General features: G+C 39.2%; 1 protein-coding gene across 2 annotated transcripts in view; it reads right to left on the bottom strand.

Annotated features, from left to right (window-relative positions):
- Positions 1-6,431: 6,431 nt before the first annotated feature.
- The window catches only part of LOC122540519 (cystathionine beta-synthase-like), a 35,233-nt gene continuing 23,108 nt past the window's right edge, over positions 6,432-18,556 (bottom strand). For both annotated transcript variants that reach the window (XM_043676383.2, XM_087976441.1), the window contains exons 11-16: positions 16,539-16,644; positions 16,109-16,177; positions 15,481-15,615; positions 13,831-13,939; positions 11,314-11,398; positions 6,432-6,724 (exon numbers count right to left, since the gene is read on the bottom strand). In XM_043676383.2, the coding sequence (XP_043532318.1) occupies positions 6,606-6,724; positions 11,314-11,398; positions 13,831-13,939; positions 15,481-15,615; positions 16,109-16,177; positions 16,539-16,644 (623 nt within the window). In that variant the 3' untranslated portion in view covers positions 6,432-6,605. The remainder of the gene's footprint in view (positions 6,725-11,313; positions 11,399-13,830; positions 13,940-15,480; positions 15,616-16,108; positions 16,178-16,538; positions 16,645-18,556) is intronic.

Below are 18,556 nucleotides of genomic sequence, written 5' to 3'. Positions count from 1 at the left end.
AAATTTCTTGAGTAAACTTAAAATATAAGCCATAGGTATTAATTTAACCTGGGGCAGTGTTTGTAGAGGAATAAGACGGTGTTATTTTCAGTGTCTGTAGATTGTGAAGGAGCAAAAATGGCCTTTGCAGTGATATGTAATTCTTGTCAGATGTGGGAGTTTAAAGAGAGTTTAAGGGTTACTGCTGATTATATCTGCCATAAATGCTGTTGGGTGCGAATCTTATCAGATCGAGTGGATCGGTTGGAGAGACAGATAGAAGCGATGAGGAATTTACAACAGCAACAGTATGTGATGGATGGCAGTTATAGGAAGGGTGTATATTCTCAGATACAGTCACATAGATGGGTTAACTCCAGTAAGGGTAAGAGACATAGGTAGCTAGTGCAGGACTCTTTTGTGGATATACCCATTTCAAACAGGTATGCTGTTTTGGAAAATGTAGGGGGTGATGGATTCTCAGGGGAACGTAGCATGAACAGCCAAGTTTCTGGTATTGAGACTGGCTCTAATGCAACAAGGGGTACGTCGACTTCCAAGGGATCAATTGTGTTAGGGGATTCTGTAGTCTGAGGTACAGACAGACATTTCTGTGGCCAGCAGAGAAAAAGCAGAATGATGTGTTGTTTCCTGGTGCCAGTATCAAGGATATCTCAGAGAGGATGCAGAATGTTCTCACGGGGGAGAGGGGCCAGCAAGAGGTCATTGTCCACATTGGAACCAACGACATAGGAAGGGAAAAGGTTGAGATTCTGAAGAGAGATTACAGAGATTTAGGCAGAAAATTTAAAAAGGAGGTCCTCAAGGATAGTAATATCTGGATTACTCCCAGTGCTACGAGCTAGTGAGGGCAGGAATAGGAGGATAGAACAGACTGAGGAGCTGGTGTATGGGAGAATGTGGTGTAAAATTATGTCCCAATACATGTGTGAATCATAATGTAACACATGTATTGGGCCAAGCAGTGGAATGTGGTGAAACGGTTAAAAATTATGTCCCAATACATGTGTGAATCTAACCGGAATGGAGGTGTTGCTTAGTCCCGTGTGAATCTTATTACACACCTCCCCGTGTGAATCTTCTTATCTGTATGTAACCAGAATGGAATGTGTTTTTTAGCCTTGCTCTGCTGTTCACATGAATGTTTATATCTGGAAAAGAGTATATCAGCTGGAAAAGTCTCCAGTTCGGTGAGTCAGCTCCGGGGTTACGTTTAACCGCCGAGCGTGGGTTGTTGGCAACCGCTCTACGAGAACTGACGGCTCCCAGTTCCGGTAACATGTAGAGTGAGTATAAGCCAGACCCGTTGTAAGTATGAGACCTGGTTGTGGCGACGCTGCGGGGAATAAAAATGCTCATATTCTAGCAGACTCGCCTCTTGGTCGTTTGTTCTGTGTCAGACTACTCTCCTACGAACCTGACCTTGAGAATTTTTTTAAAACATTTGGCGCTGCGAGCAGGGTCAATCGCAATTGAGGAGAGATTTTGATACAGAACAATGTTTTGGAAAAAGACTAAGAAACCAGAAGAACAAACTGTGGAGGTCCCGACCGTCCCGGGATGGCATGGATGTGGGCATGTACGTGGCAGTTTGTTTGAGAAATGGTGGGGGGCGACCGGAGGAACCCCAGGGTCGCTGCTGTCCACCCTTGAGAGGATCCCAGTCCTGCCGAAGAACCCCTTGCCTGGGGTACAGCAGAGGATGTGGGCATGTCCAAAAAGCTGAAGCAGAGTTAACAGAATTGAATGGGATTGAACTGAACTGAACTGAGTGGAACTGAAGTGAATCAAATTGAACGGAACAAAATGGAACTGAGCTAAATTGAATTGAAATGGACGGAACTGAATTGAACACAATTGAATTGAACTGAACAGACCTGAACTGAGCTGAATTGAACTACACTGAAATTAACTGAAACGAATTGAACTGAATTAAGCATAATGTAACACATGTATTGGGCCAAGCAGTGGAATGTGGTGTAAAATTATGTCCCAATACATGTGTGAATCATAATGTAACACATGTATTGGGCCAAGCAGTGGAATGTGGTGAAACGGTTAAAAATTATGTCCCAATACATGTGTGAATCTAACCGGAATGGAGGTGTTGCTTAGTCCCGTGTGAATCTTATTACACACCTCCCCGTGTGAATCTTCTTATCTGTATGTAACCAGAATGGAATGTGTTTTTTAGCCTTGCTCTGCTGTTCACATGAATGTTTATATCTGGAAAAGAGTATATCAGCTGGAAAAGTCTCCAGTTCGGTGAGTCTGCTCCGGGGTTACGTTTAACCGCCGAGCGTGGGTTGTTGGCAACCGCTCTACGAGAACTGACGGCTCCCAGTTCTGGTAACATGTAGAGTGAGTATAAGCCAGACCCGTTGTAAGTATGAGACCTGGTTGTGGCGACGCTGCGGGGAATAAAAATGCTCATATTCTAGCAGACTCGCCTCTTGGTCGTTTGTTCTGTGTCAGACTACTCTCCTACGAACCTGACCTTGAGAATTTTTTTAAAACAGAGAAGGATTCACATTTTTGGATCATTGGAATCTCTTTTGGGGTAGAAGTGACCTGTACAAGAAGGACGGATTGCACCTAAATTGGAAGGGGACTAATATACTGGCAGGGAAATTTGCTAGAACTGCTTGGGAGGATTTAAACTAGTAAGGTGGGGGGGTGGGACCCAGGGAGATAGTGAGGAAAGAGATCGATCTAAGATGAGTACAGCTGAGAACAGAAGTGAGTCAAACAGTCAGGGCAGGCAGGGAAAAGGTAGGACTAATACATTAAACTGCATTTATTTCAATGCAAGGGGCCTAACAGGGAAGGCAGATGAACTCAGGGCATGGTTGGGAACATGGGACTGGGATATCATCGCAATTACAAAAACACGGCTCAAGGATGGGCAGGACTGGCAACTTGATGTTCCAGGATACAAATGCTACAGGAAGGATAGAAAGGGAGGCAAGATAGGAGGGGGAATGATATTTTTGATAAGGGATAGCATTACAGCTGTACTGAGGGAGGATATTCCAGGAAATACATCCAGGGAAGTTATTTGGGGAACTGAGAAATAAGAAAGGGATGATCACCTTATTGGGATTGTATTATAGCTCCCCCCCCCCCAATAGTCAGAGGGAAATTGAGAAACAAACTTGTAAGGAGATCTCAGCTATCGTAAGAATAATAGGGTAGTTATAGTAGGGGATTTTAACTTTCCAAACATCGACTGGGGCTGCCGTAATGTTAAAGGTTTAGTTGGAGAGGAATTTCTTAAGTGCGTACAAAACAATTTTCTGATTCAGTATGTGGATATATCTACTAGAGAAGGTGCAAAACTTGACCAACTCTTGGGAAATAAATCAGGGCAGGTGACTGAGGTGTCAGTGGGGGAGCACTTTGGGGCCAGCAACCATAATTCTATTCGTTTCAAAATAGTAATGGAAAAGGATAGATCAGATCTAAAAGTTGAAGTTCTAAAATGGAGAAAGGCCAATTTTGACAGTATTAGGCAAAACTTTGAAAAGCTGATTGGAGGCAGATGTTTGCATGTAAAAGGACAGCTGGAAAATGGGAAGCCTTCAGAAATGAGGTAACAAGAATCCAGAGAAAGTATATTCCTGTCAGGGTGAAAGGGAAGGCTGGTAGGTATAGGGAATGCTGGATGACTAAAGAAATTGAAGGTTTGGTTAAGAAAAAGAAGGAAGCATATATTAGGTATAGACAGGATAGATCGAGTGAATCCTTAGAAGAGTATAAAGGAAGTAGGAGTATACTTAAGAGGGAAATCAGGAGGGCAAAACGGGGAAATGGGATAGCTTTGGCAAATAGAATTAAGGAGAATCCAAAGGGTTTTTACAAATATATTAAGGACAAAAGGGTAACTAGGGAGAGAATAGGGCCCCTCAAAGGTCAGCAAGGCGGCCTTTGTGTGGAGCCACAGAAAATGGGGGAGATACTAAATGAATATTTTGCATCAGTATTTACTGTGGAAGAGGATATGGAAGATATCAACTGTAGGGAAGTAGATGGTGACATCTTGCAAAATGTCCAGATTACAGAGGAGGAAGTGCTGGATGTCTTGAAATGTTTAAAGGTAGATAAATCCCCAGGACCTGATCAGGTGTACCCAAGAACTCTATGGGAAGCTAGAGAAGTGATTGTTGGGCCTTTTGCTGAGATATTTGTATCATCGATAGTCTCAGGCGAGGTGCCGGAAGACTGGAGGTCGGCAAACATGGTGCCACTGTATAAGAAGGGCGGTAAAGACAAGCCAGGGAACTGTAGACCGGTGAGCCTGACCTCAGTGGTGGGCAAGTTGTTGGAGGGAATCCTGAGGGACAGGGTGTACATGTATCTGGAAAGGCAAGGACTGATTAGGGATAGTCAATATGGCTTTGTGCATGGGAAATCATGTCTCACAAACTTGATTGAGTTTTTTGAAGAAGTAACAAAGAAGATTGATGAGGGCAGAGCAGTAGATGTATGGACTTGAGTAAGGCTTTCAACAATGGAAGGGTACTGGTTGGGTCAGCATGAAAGGAAGAAAAGGAGGGCTTGGAGACCTTCGTCATGGCGGATAGATGTGTGTAAGGACTGGATGCCCATGGTGAAGATGTTGGGGGCCATGGAAATGAAAGTCATGGAGGAGGTGGAAGGCATGGGTGGGGTCCCGAAAGTAGGTGGGGAGTTCCTGGACTAAATTGGAAGGACGGTGTTCAGGTATGCAGAGATAAGTTCGGTGGGGCAGGAGCAGGCTGAGACAATGGGTTGGCTGGGGCAATCAGGTCTCAGCCTGCTCCTGCCTCACCCAACTTATCCTGCATACCTTAGCACCATCCTGTCCCACTTAGTCCAGGAACTCCCCACCTACATTCAGGACACCACCAACGCCCTCCACCTTCTCCATGACTTTTGTTTCCCCGGGCCCCAACGTCATCTACTGTATCCGTTGCACCTGATGTGTTCTCCTCTACAATGGGGAGACAGGACGCCTACTTGCGGATCATTTCAGAGAACATCTCTGGGACACCTGCACTAACCAACCCCACTGCCCTGTGGCTGAAAACGTTAACCCCCCCATCTGTCCCGCTCTGCCAAGGACATGCAGGTCCTGGGCCTCCTCCATTGCCAAACCCTAACCACCTGATGCCTGGAGGAAGAATGCCCCACCTTTTGCCTTGGGGCCCTCCACCCACATGGGATCAATGTGGATTTCACCAGTTTCCCCATTTCCCCTCCCCCCACTTTATCCCGCTCCCACCCTTCCAACTTGGCACCACCCTCTTGAACGGTCCTACCTGTTCATCTTCCTTCCCACCTACCTGCTTCACCCTTTTCTCCCAGTGTCACTTTCACCTCTAATTTCATCATTTCCAGCTGTGTTCCCCAACCCCACCCCATTCCCATTTATCTCTCAGCCCCCTTGGCCCACAAGCCTCATTCCTGATGAAGGGCTTGTGCCCAAAATGTCAATTCCGTTGCTCCTTGTCTGCTGTGCTTTTCCAGCACGACATTGTTCGACAAATGGGCCAGTGAGCCAAGGAATGTCAGATACTGTTTAATTTGAATGAATGCGAAGTATTGCATTTTGTTCAGATGAATAAAAGCAGGACGGTTAATGGTAGGGCCCTAAGGAGTGTTGTCAAACACAGAGATATAGGGATTCATGTCCATAGTTCTGTGAAAGGTACTCAGGGTGTTAAGGTGTTTAGCACACTTGTCTTCATTTCTCTGACCATTGATTATCAGACTTTGGATGCCATGTTGCGATTATGCAGGATGTTGCTGAGGCAACTTTTGGAGTACTGTTGAGAAAGATTTACAATGATGTTGCCAGGGTTTGAGTTATAAGGAGACTGGATGGGGGTAACCTGAGAGAGGCTTATAAAATCATGAGGGGTATAGATAAGGTGAATAGCAAAGGTTTTTTTCCTTAGGATGAGGAGGTTCAAGACTAGAGGTAAAATTTATAAGGTGAGAGGAGAAAGATTTAAAAGGAACCCTCAGGAGCAACCTTTTCATGCAGAGAATGGTACATATTTCAAATGCACTGCCAGAGGAAGTGGTAGATGCAGGTACATTTAAAATACATTTGGAGAGATACATAAATAGAAAAGGTTTTGAGTGATATGTGCCAAATGCAGGCAAATGACACTGTTTTAATATCGGAAAATTAGTAGACGTGGACAAGTTGGACCAAAGGCTCTGTTTCCCCGCTGTATGAATGCTATGACTCTATGAGAAGGATAAAATGCTTTAAGTACATGCTAGATATATTTCAGCAAAGATGAAAAGGTAAGGCAATGAATACCAGGACTCCTTGTATGATACATTTCAGGTAAATGGCATTGACCCAGTTGTTCCATGGGGAGCTGGCATGGCTAACCAGCCTCTTCCTAAACTGCAAATAACTCTATTGAGATTCTTAAGGCTGCAATGCACTTTTATTAGTTATCAAGTTTTCAGGTTGTAAGTTGCTGGATGTAGTAATAACATGGAACCAAAAGCTACAACTTTTGTGCACAGAAAAACAAACAGATTGTGCAAGCATCCATCAAATTGCTGATGCCATTGATACTCTATCAGGATTTTAAATCTACCGTTTAATATTTTTCTGCTGTACCCATCATTTTCTTCTTGTCTGCTATAAAGGTTATCAGATCATTAAATGTTACCACGCCATGCACCATTTCTCTTTTTCCACATTCGCCACTGCCATTACCTGAAAAATAAACAAAAAAGCTCAAATGTCATTCAGATTTTTAATGATGTAGATATTGATAACACTGTTCTGAAGCTCTGTATCTAAGAAGATGAGAAGAGGAGGCCATTTAACTCTTTAAACTGTTTCATCATTTGATGAGATCAAAGGTGTTCTGTGACCTACTTCCATATGCCTTCCTTTGCCTCAACTTTCAACATATTTGTTACCAAAATCTGTCAAACTCAGGTTTAAAATTAGCAATCAATCTCATATGAATTGTCATTTGAGTGAGGGAATGCCAAAATTCTATCAATCCTTTTCCATCGAAATATTTACTCATTTCACTCATGAAAAATCTAGCTCTGATTTTTAGAGTATTTTCCTGGCATCCACAATTAATAGTAGTAGTTTGCTTCTATTTACCCTTTCTGCCCCCACAACATTGCAGGCTGGATAGAGTCCCATTGCAACAGCATCCACCTGATGGACCCAGAAGCTGCATTTAAAATGGTGTGAGATGCCAATCAAGCTGCCTTTGTCCAGGATAACATTCCATTTGTTGAGTGTTGTTAGATCACCATTCATTCAGGGAGGTTGAGACTCTTTGATCCCATCCAGGCCAAGGCAGTCCTCACAGATTGACATCCCAAACACAGCTTTCAACATTCACTCCCTTCACCAGCTACGCACAGTGGTTGCAATACATACAGTCCATAAGATGCACTGCAGCATCTCACTAAGGCTCTTTCAAAAGTGCCTTCAAATTCAGAGCCTTTACTACTTCGAAGGACAAGGGCAGCAGGTGTATTGGAACACCACCACCTGCAACTGTCACTTTGAATCTCACACCACCTAGTCTTGGAATTATATTGCTGTTCCTTCGTTGTCACTAGGTCAGAATGTTGGAATTCCTTTCATAAAAGCACTGTGGATAATCCTACACCCTATGGATGTCAGCAGTTCAAGGCGCCAGCTCCTCTCCACAGCAATTAAGTATGATTAATGAAAGCTGCACTAACCAGTGTGCTGATGTTCCTCTCTTAACAAGCTTATGCTGTTCTTGGCTTTTTTTTCAGAGAGGTCGCAAAAGCAGTGATTTCTACAGGTCTGGTTTTAACTACTTGAGAATACTTTCAAGTTTAAAAAAAAACACTTGTACAATGAACGGGGAGGGGCCTGTTCTCCCAGCTCAAATTTTCTTTGGTTTGGTTTGATTGGGTTTTATCAGGCAGCCAGTTGTGAAGCTGCTGAACCCAAAGAAGCAGGTCCATGCTGACCCTCTCTCTCTCTGACATTTCTCCGCTGAGACCCTGTGTTTGGTTTTACCTTTTTACCAAGGGGTGTTTATGGGGATTGTTGCAAGTATTTGGAACAGCATCATTAAGTTGGGATAACCTGTTGGGTTTTCGGACTGTTGATCTGTAATCTGGTCTCTTTTGTTTGTGTTCCTTGCAAATACATTTTGTTTTGTTCAAAACTAAGTGGTTGGGCCAGCTGCATCCCTCCTGGAATATCCACTTACACCTGCTTAAAACAACTAGCAAAGTTAGTCCAAGCTACTTCCTTGAGATGTTTTGAAGAGGTCCGGCCTGGTCCAGAATACTAGCAATGTCAACATGACATCACTTTTTTTAAAAGTAGCTTCAGTGAATTATCCTTTGGTACAATAAAAATTACGTGAAATTAATTGAGGTTAAAAGATGCCTCTTTTTTGGGAATTAATTTCCCCCTTTATGAACAGTACAATGTTACACAGAAATTGCTGGAGAAACTCAGTGGGTCTGGCAGCATCTGTGGAGAGAAAACAAACTGGAATTCCATCAGTCCCTTGAGGTAGCAGGACAGGTGGATAAAGTAGTTAAGAAGACATTTGGTATACTTGCTTTTATTAGAGGAGGGAGGTTATGCTGGATCTGTATAAAATGTTGATTAGGCCACAGAATATTGAGTTAAGTTCTGGAATCCATATGATACAACAGATTTGAAAGCACTCAAAAGAGTGCAGAGGGGATTTCTGAGGATGCTGCCTAGTCTGGAAAGTTTCAGTTAGCAAGAGAGAATGGACAGACTGAGGTTGCTTTCCTTAGAGCAGAGGAGATTGACTGCAGAAATAATTTCGGTCCAACTAGTCCACACCGACCCTCCGAAGAGCAACCAAACCAGACCCATTCCCCTACATTTACCCTTTCACTATGGGCAATTTCGCATGGCCAATTCACCTAACCTGCACATTTTTGGACTGTGGGAGGAAACTGTAGCACCCAGAGGAAGCCCACACAAACATGTGGAGAACGTGCAAATTCCACACAGACAGTTGCCTGAGGTGGGAATTAAACCCGGGTCTCTGGTGTTGTGAGGCAGCAGTGCTTACCACTGTGCCACCGTGCCACCCCTAGAGTAGCTGGGATAAAACTTTTACTCCTAATGGAAGGATCAAAGACTAGAGAATTGATTTAAGGGAAGAGGCAGGAGGTTTAGAGGAAACGTGAGGAACATGTTTTTTTTCATCCAGAAGTGATGGGAATCTGGAACTCACTGGTTGTAAGGTGGTATAGGCAGAAACTCTCATAACGTTGAAGTAGTATTTAAATGTGATAATAAGACATTGAAGACTATGCATTAAATGCTAGAAAATGGGTTTGGAGTAGTTGGGTGGTTGTTTTGACGAACATTAATACGATGGGCCAAACCGCCTTTTTCTGTGCTGTAGACCTTTATGACTCAATGCACAGTCAACCAAATGCTAATGAATTAGCAGCAAGCAATCAAGCAGCAAAGTTTAGAATTTCAACTACAAAAAACCTTATAGCCTGATGAAAATACTTCATTTTACAGATCTACACTTCAACTTTGTTTTTAAGTGTATTCCAGCCTCAGATGGACAGATTTTTGAACAGTAATGTAATCAAAGGCCAACAGCCAAAAAACAGCAAATTGAAGTTGAGGATTATTAGATTAACCATGATCTAATTGAATGGTGGAGCAGATTCGATAGGCTGAATGGCCTACTTCTGCTTCCACATCTTGTGGTCTATGAACCTTATCAAAACATACAAAGTTATTTGGAAACTTGACAGGATTGATACGGAAAGGTCATTTTCCCTTTGCAAGGACTAGACATAATCTCACAATAAGGGGTTGCACATTTAAGGCAGAAATGAGGAGGAATTTCTTCTCTCAGAGGGCATGGAGTCTTGGAACTCCATACTGCAGGGAGCTGTTGAGGTTGGGTCATTAGGTATATTCAAAACTGAGATAGGCAGATCTTTATTCAGTAAAAAGATTAAAGGGAAAGGACAGAAAAGTTGAGTTGAGGATATTCAGCTCAGGCATAATCTCATTGGATGGCAATGCAGACTCAATGTACTGCATGGTCTACTTTTGCTCTTATATCTTATCATCATGTTGGCAAAATCACAAGTATGCTGTAAAAAAAATTAAGATAATTATTTGCTCTAACAGTATATTATCTTCATCTGTATCAATTCTTTTGGTGTGAGAGCACATGTGAGAGACAAGTGAATGAAATGTTGTATAATTTTAAGGGTAAGCTTTGAGAATAAATAACCTTCTCTGTTTTTAAACTCACAAAAGCTTGATGCTGAGATATAATTTGAGACTTATAGACTCAGAGTATGTAAATCTGCACCTCTCATGCAAACATATCGACCATGGACAAAAAGGGAACACAAGTTTTCTCCAAAATAGTAACTTAATCCAGGAGAAAAAAAAAGTATTTGCCATTTACAATCCTCTAACCTTAAGACACTGGAGAGCAAAAATGTAGCATAATGCGCGAGATAAAAACCAAAAGGACTAAAATCAAACTTTCAGCAGATTTGCAATAAATGAAAAAGATTTCAGACCGTAAACATTTGCTTGTCTGTTAAAACATCCATAGCACTAAAGTTATGAAATTGAACATATTTATTTGAGTTTGAATTGTTTTCCCTTTCAAACAAGATATTTTACTTGGTCAGGAGTGTGTTCTGGATCAACCTGAAGATATCTGCATTCAATCCTGAGTAATGTGAGGATAACTCTTATTCACTGATGCATCTCACAGGCAAAAATGCATTCACATGACCTGAGGAAAGCCACAAATGTGATTGTCACATGAAGATATAACTTAATATCTGATATGAAGATGGGAAATCAATACTGGTATTTTAGCGGTTAGCTCACTGAATTTAAATGCATTGTAATTTATGAACCATATTTTGATGTCCTGTAAAACATACAACTATTATTATCAAAGTAAGTATCAATGGTTTAAACTTGTCTACTCATACACAGCCATGTGAGCATCTTCAGTTAGGATGAGATTTCTACCCTCCCCATTCTATTCATGCTGGCACATTTAAAAAATCTATCACCTGTGGAATAGCAAAAGCAAGAAAGTGTTTAATTCTGACTAATATTGCTGCATAGACTTGGGTTTTTCTGATGCAAAGCCGCTGTATAATTTCAACAGGGAATGGAATACTGTTACATCATATTACCTTGATATGAATTTCATAAATCTTGTGACATTCAGTCACATTTACTATGCATTTGTTTCCATGGCTGCATTTGTAACCAGCTTAGCAAAATTAGCCTTGACTTACTGTGAATTTGTTCATGAACAATTAAGGCAAAATGATTCAGTGTCAAAATCTGCAAGATTTTTCCAATAGTGTCACTTAATTTCACCTAGTAAAGAAAATAAGTAGTTAAACAGGAGCAGAGCATCGAATATATTTTGTTAAACTTTTGATGCTGTTAAAATACACAATATTGTCAGCAAACATCAACACACTTAAAATGACAAAAACCTATTTTGCTGTGGATGAGAGAATTGGTTGATTAAAAGGATAAATTAACCGTTTGAGTAAGAATTATATTAATAGTAAACACCCATCATAAATATTCCTCGACCCAGATGTATACATCGAGGTGTATTAGCTGATTTAGTTGTAGGAAAAAGGAAAATTGAGAGTTTAGAAGTCCTCAGCTTTCCTTAGATAGAATCTACTTCAGCATACTGATGAAAATATACACATCTGAAGAAGCAAAGGTTATGTTCTGAGTTGCTAAAGCAATAAAACTCAATAAAAATCACCAAAGCATTTCTTCAACATGAATTTGTTTAGACATTAGGGAGGACATGTTTTCAGTTCATATAATTTTATATATGCTCATGTGTTAATACAGAACTTAAGTATTGCCAAAAAAAGTCACTTTTTGTCAAAGCTTTTCATCTCTGTCCATCAGGACAATTCACAAGAGTGCCAATTCAAGGGGAAAAGCAACAATTTTACAATATGAGAGAAGAATGTTGGTTGATTGGAAAATGGACTTGATTGATAGAGGCGTTGTCAGGGAAAAGGCACCAATTAATACTGATTAACAGTTACCTGGAAGGCTTTGTTTCAATTTTAAACTAGACAGGTTAACTCTGATTGTTTAGGGAATTGCTCTGAGAAATGAATCAGTAAATGGCTGTGACTTAGTTTAGTGAAACAGGTGCAGTGCATGTCCATGTTCTTTCTGTCTGCGAAGACTAACACGCTGTGTATTAACATATGTCACTTCTCATACACACATGCTGTTCTGAAACATGCCTTATATAATTTTGTTTCTGAAGTACACTTTAATACTACAGTAATAAAGATATTTAAATATCAGCAATGATTTTATTACAATAATGTAAGGTTAGAGCCTTAACACAGTATTACCATTGAATGTGCATTACAAACAGCAGCAATAAATACAAGTGTTTCAAAATAATGTGAGGAAATGACTGAATGACAAAATGAACTTTATTACATGTAGGAGTTAAATAAAGCAAGCACTATTACCATAATTTTCCCAAAGCACTGGTTATTCCCCTTGCTGTTAAAATAAGAGCAATTATAGCAACAAATTTAAAAACCAGAGTTGTTTTGCAGTTAAAACAATATGTTCACATTTCTTTTTTAAACCATCCTAAATCATGCATAGACTCTGACTGTGGGTAGGATGTTATTTTGTTCAAATTATCTGGAACTGTGCATTTAGAAGTATCTGAGTAGACTGAAGCTCAGATTTTGGAAAGTGAAATAACAGAAATGTTCATTCGGCCAGCATTATAAACACAGAAAATGCTAACCTTTTTTATTCACAGTGTGGCATGCAGGTGAGGCTTGAGAACAGTCTGGAATTTGTGAAAGGAAAAGAAACTGGAAGATTTACAGAGCCCACACCATAAGGAAGCCTTCACAGAACCTTGCGCCAGAATATAGTTTGCAATTAGCTTGGAAGCAATATCTTATTCAGTCAACTTGGGACAGGCAGAGAGAAATATCTGACAGAATTTAGGGATCAGCAACTACATAGAAGTTGTGAGAATATAACAATTAGGGATGGGGCAAAAAATGCTATCCTAGCCATTAATGCCCATATCCAGTGAATGAATAAAAAATGGTAATAGTGCTTGCTTTATTTAACTCCCACATGTAATAAAGTTCATTTTGTCATTCAGTCAATTCAGTACCCAATGTTTGGATTGTTGTTTATACAATCCTTAACAAGATATTAACAGGACTGCAACTAGATCCAAGGACATACTTTTTCATTGTCACTTAAGCAATCACATTTCATTGAAGAACTTAAAGTAGATTCATACAATGTAGAAAAGGCCCTTCAGCCCATTGAATCTGCACTAACATAACTAAAAGTGTGCTGATCCCAATTTCTTGAACTGTCCCATGTTTGAGGTGCTCACCCAAATATGTTTGAAGCATTAGGTTTCCAGCCTCCACTACTTTCCCAGACAGTGCAATCCAAATTCCCACCACAAGCTGAGTGAAAGCATTTTTTCCCAAATCCCCTCTGAACCTTCTGCCCCTTACCCTAAAACTATGCCCTCTTAAATGGGTGTTATCTTCACATTCAAAAGAAGAATTGCCACAATTGTTTCAAATCAAATACTAATTTTACTTTCTAATCACATTTAGTGATAAATAAAACAGTATTAAATAGCATTAAAACAATAGCTAATTACTTCAGAAGGTATACATGTTTCCTAATTGTATGTTTAGGTTAAATCACCAAAGTGGAAACTTCACAAAGTGCATAGCTGCCTTAAAAAGGTGCATCCCTACCTTTTTGAACTGCTGGTAAATGACTTTAGACACCAGATCAGTGAGCTGCAGTTTTCCTTCATAAACTAAAGACTTAATATTTCCAAGGGTGACTAAACCCAGAACTGTCCTGCAGACAAATTGATAAAACAATAATTATCCATTGCATGACTTTCACCTATTAATGACAATAGTAAGCTGTCAGCAAAAACTTTACATTTGAACTAATTTAGCCATGTGAACTCACACTGGATCTACTCAATATTAGAGATGATTCGTAACCAACTCTTACTTTGTTCTTTGATAAGAAATAGAACACTGGAAATTGGAAAATATTTGGGTGTACCTGGCATTTTCACAATCAATTAGCATAAGATTTCATATCCGTGTTATAACAGACGCACAGGAAAATCATGCTTAATATCTGACAGAGGGAGGAAGAGAGCTTCTTAAGAAGTTAACTTCAGTGAGCCTGACAGGATTTGAACACACAACCTTCTGATCTGAAGTCAGACACACTACCATTGCGCCACAAGCTCCTAAATATTGCTTAATATCTGACAGAGGGAGGAAGAGAGCTTCTTAAGAAGTTAACTTCAGTGAGCCTGACAGGATTTGAACACACAACCTTCTGATCTGAAGTCAGACACACTACCATTGCGCCACAAGCTCCTCTCCTGCACAGGAAAATCATGTCAGCATTGTACACTGTTTTCAACATCTTTAAATCAATTGCTCCTATTTAGAGTAAAGTTAGATCACAAGGGATTGAGGGGGAGTTTGCTAATTAGATACAAAATTGGCTTGATTGTTGAAGAAATAGGGTGGTGCTGGAGAGTTGTTTTTTGGACTGGAGGCCTGTGACCAGCGATGTTCCACATGGATTGGTGCAGGGTCCCACTGTCCTTTGTCATTTATAGAGTTGTAGAGTCCTATAGCAGGGAGACAGGCCCTTTGGCCCAAACTGGTTCATGCCATCCAAAATGTCCATAAACAATTTGAATGAGAATATAATAAGCATGGTTAGTACGTTTGAAGATGACACCAAAATTAGTGGCATAGTGAAGAAGAGTACAAAGGGATCTTGATCAACTGGGCCAATAGGCCAAGGAATGGTCAATGGATTTTAATTTAGATAAACGTGAATTGTTGCATTTATCTAACAAAGGCAGGATTTACACAGTTAATGGTAAGTCCCTGGGAAGTGTTGTGGAACAGAGAGACCTAGTGGTTCAGATACAAAGTTCTTTGAAAATTGCATCACAGGTAGATCAGGTGGTAAAGAAGGCATTTAGCATGCATCGCTCAGACCATTTCAATGCATTATTGCCATTTCAACAATTTGATTGTTCAATTAATTTATTTCTAAACCAACAATGGTGTTTGAGGTTAGGATTAGTCTGCACAGATTGAAAGGTATTCCAAATGCCTTATGAATCATGTTGCATACTCACAGCAGTCTTTCTTATCAACAGATTCAATTGAAAAAGAATTTGAAAACTCTTGACATCCAACTAGATACAGTCATGTTGTAGTTGTGGATGGTAATGGTGAACTGGATGATAGATTTTATTCCATGAATTTAATATTCACATTGAATATCCTTTAGCTATACATGTTCGTATAAAGTTCCCACCATCACCACAAGTCACTCCTTGGAATAATACCTACCCACTGGAGTCAATGACCACTGCAGTGTTCATGCTATTCTCTTTGAGAATCTGGATAATATCCTGGCAACTGATTGTGGGAAGGACAGTCAGAGTTGAGGGAAGCTTCATCTGATTGATTGGTACATTCCACCAGCTACAGCAAAAATGAAACAGAAAATTAACCCAGTTAATTAAAAAATTGAGATGACATACCACAACATTTGCTGCTACTCTAATGGTTTTGTTGGTGTGATAAGCCTTCAAGGTGGCCATAAAAATAAGGATTTTAATTGGGTCAGATGACCTTCTCTAAGCGCATAAGGGGACCTAGAATGCTCACATTTTAAATGTTTTGTAGAAATTGTTAATCCTTATGTCCTGATTGCCATACTAGTGGTAGAGCAAATACATTTGAAAATCTAAGTTGTGTATACCAACTAATCCCACCAATATTTTATTCACATTGATCTTCAAAGTAATTCTGCTAGAAGTTAAAGTGGAGATGTTATATTCTGAAATGTTTACTTATACCTTTGTACAAAGATCTTTTTGTTTAAAACTACTACCTGAAAAATGATACTGACAATCTTTTCATTAATAGTATCTCAGCACTTTGGAGAATTAGTCAGCCAACTTTGTGTCTTTACCTTTTTTGGTCACTGTCTGCATGCAGGAACCCTTTCTCTTCCATCCAATCATCACTAAGAAATTTTGACCTAAATCAATGCAAGTTAAAGAACAAATGAAGATAAATACTCAGTTAGTTTTCAGAAAATTAAACGTAAATAAAGTTGCAATTGCTGGATAATTTGGCCACATCTTCTTAATGATGCATATCATATAATGGTGTCAAATATCTTCCTGAATTTAATTTCTTGTGTGATATTAGTGTCACTTTATCACCACATTTCAGTTTGAACAAAAGAAGAGCAATATTAAATTCTAATAAAATCCCACATTGCTAGAGAACCAGGGGCTGTATAGAACAGCAAACAAGACCTATAGGTAAAGGGCAGGTATTTTACAAATGTGAATGTGTTAGATAGTTGTGCAAAGCAGCATTATTTACTGACTTACATGTAATTTCGAACAGAATCTGGGAGAATCACGACACAGCGCTGTCCTTCTTTCAGATCTTTTGCCACTCTTAAAGCTGCACACATGGCACTACCAGAGCTTCCACCTTAAGAACAGGCAAAATAGAAACAAAAGCTTACTTACAAGCCGATGTTATTCATACAGCGTGCTGGATATTACCATCAATCACCAAGTGACAGTCTTCATCATTGACCTTAAAAAAACCTGCCATTATAGATTTAACAAGTCCCATGACATGAATTTCCCCTTCTATGATTTTATTCAAAAAAAAACTGTTACCAAAATATGCCAGATTTCTGCATCCTAGTAACAATGATGTCATCAGATAGGACAAGTGGCCAATCACATTACAGCATTTTCACTGACAGTAAGTAAAAAGTTCTGATTATTCTTCACATTGCTACATTTTACAGAGAGCAAAATAAATGATTAGGACATAGTCATGGCATTGATGTAGAAGCTGAAATATCATTAAACGAACCTTTTTTTAATAAAGAAACTTTTGAAAATATTGACTTATTGAAATCATATTGGAGAAAACATTCCACAAATATAAATGTAAATTTTCAGGAATTTTTAAAAACATTTTTGAGGCTGTTCATCAATAATTATTAACATGGTGTGTGATTGAAAACCCAAATGTACCTCATGAAGAGGCTGTAATTTTTTCAATGTTCTTTTAACAGCATAACTAAACATTTAAACAGGCAAGATCTCACCAATTTCTAATTAATTGCAGATAATTGCTCCTTATGGAGAAGCATGGAAACATTAACTACAACTTCTGAATTTCCCTGTTTAACTGCAGACTCCAGAATTTGGCATCAATTTCAAACAAGTAGTGAAAGTAAATGCTGACAATCTTATCATCATTAAAAATCTGGGTCAATGATTCCAATGAATACTAACAAGATTAAGAAATGAAAACATTGGCACTGTTTATTGGATATAATTCAATTCTGAATGTACTGAACCTTGTAATGTAAATAATGTTAACAGCAATCAAAATAATCTTGTTTCATATTGTCCATAAAATAATTCTATAGGCTACTTCATTCAATTACATAGCGATAAGAAAAGTAACTTACTTGAAAAGCACCAAATTATGTAATTGTGAACTCAATGGGATAGTCAATCAGGCCAATTCATTCCCACCCATTTTGTACCAAAGCCAGCACTGAATTTCCTCCAATGTTACTAGTTGATGGAGGTAAGCTAGATGAACTTTCTCACTTTTCCATTCAGATGCTTTTGCTTATTTAATTTATATTGTTTGAATTTGGGCTTTGGAAGGATTACCATTTTCAAAATTAATGCCAATTTAAAGGTATCATGCAACGTAATGTCATCAGATATCACTTAACCAGTTCCACATCATAAGGTTTTAAGTGGTGTCTCGAATGGGGTTTCCTGAATTCCTTAATACTGCATTGAAAATTAAACCAACAGAGACAAGTATTCCAAATAGTCTTTCATCATGATGAGTTAAGATAGTTAATTAGTTTGGAAAAAAGTTTTTAGCATTTGAACATTTAGACTAACCTTGAAAATCTTAGTTTTCTGTCAGACAGTAATCTTGTAAATAATGAACATTTGACTTAGTTTAGAAAGACTTGCAAATCTTCAGTTACCTCAGTAAGACCAACTTTTGGTTCTGGTTTTCCAGTATTGTACTGACAGAAAAAGAGATCACCAATATATTCTCTTAAATAACTACTTTACATCAAATTTTATGCTGCACATCACCTTTTAAACATATTTAAATAATCCTGTCTGAACCTGTGAAGCAGCAAATTCTTAGGCCCAGAAATGTTCCAGACCAAAGATGCTAAATAATAGACATACAACCTTTACATTTGTCATTGTACAATTGGAGGCACCCTATTCAGTCTATTTAATTTTATAATAAAAGTAAAGATGAAGGGTAAATTGCTCGAAGTTCTCTCCCAGCACATGGATTTATGCAAAGCTGAAATGGAAGCCACCTGATAAATTAT

This window comes from Chiloscyllium plagiosum, unplaced genomic scaffold, assembly GCF_037043375.1.
Source record: "Chiloscyllium plagiosum isolate Xiang-an unplaced genomic scaffold, Cpla_swu_hap1 HiC_scaffold_29, whole genome shotgun sequence".
Classification (NCBI taxonomy): Eukaryota; Metazoa; Chordata; class Chondrichthyes; order Orectolobiformes; family Hemiscylliidae; genus Chiloscyllium; species Chiloscyllium plagiosum.
The sequence above is the reverse complement of the archived record's forward strand: the minus strand, read 5'-3'. Positions and strand labels throughout refer to the sequence as shown.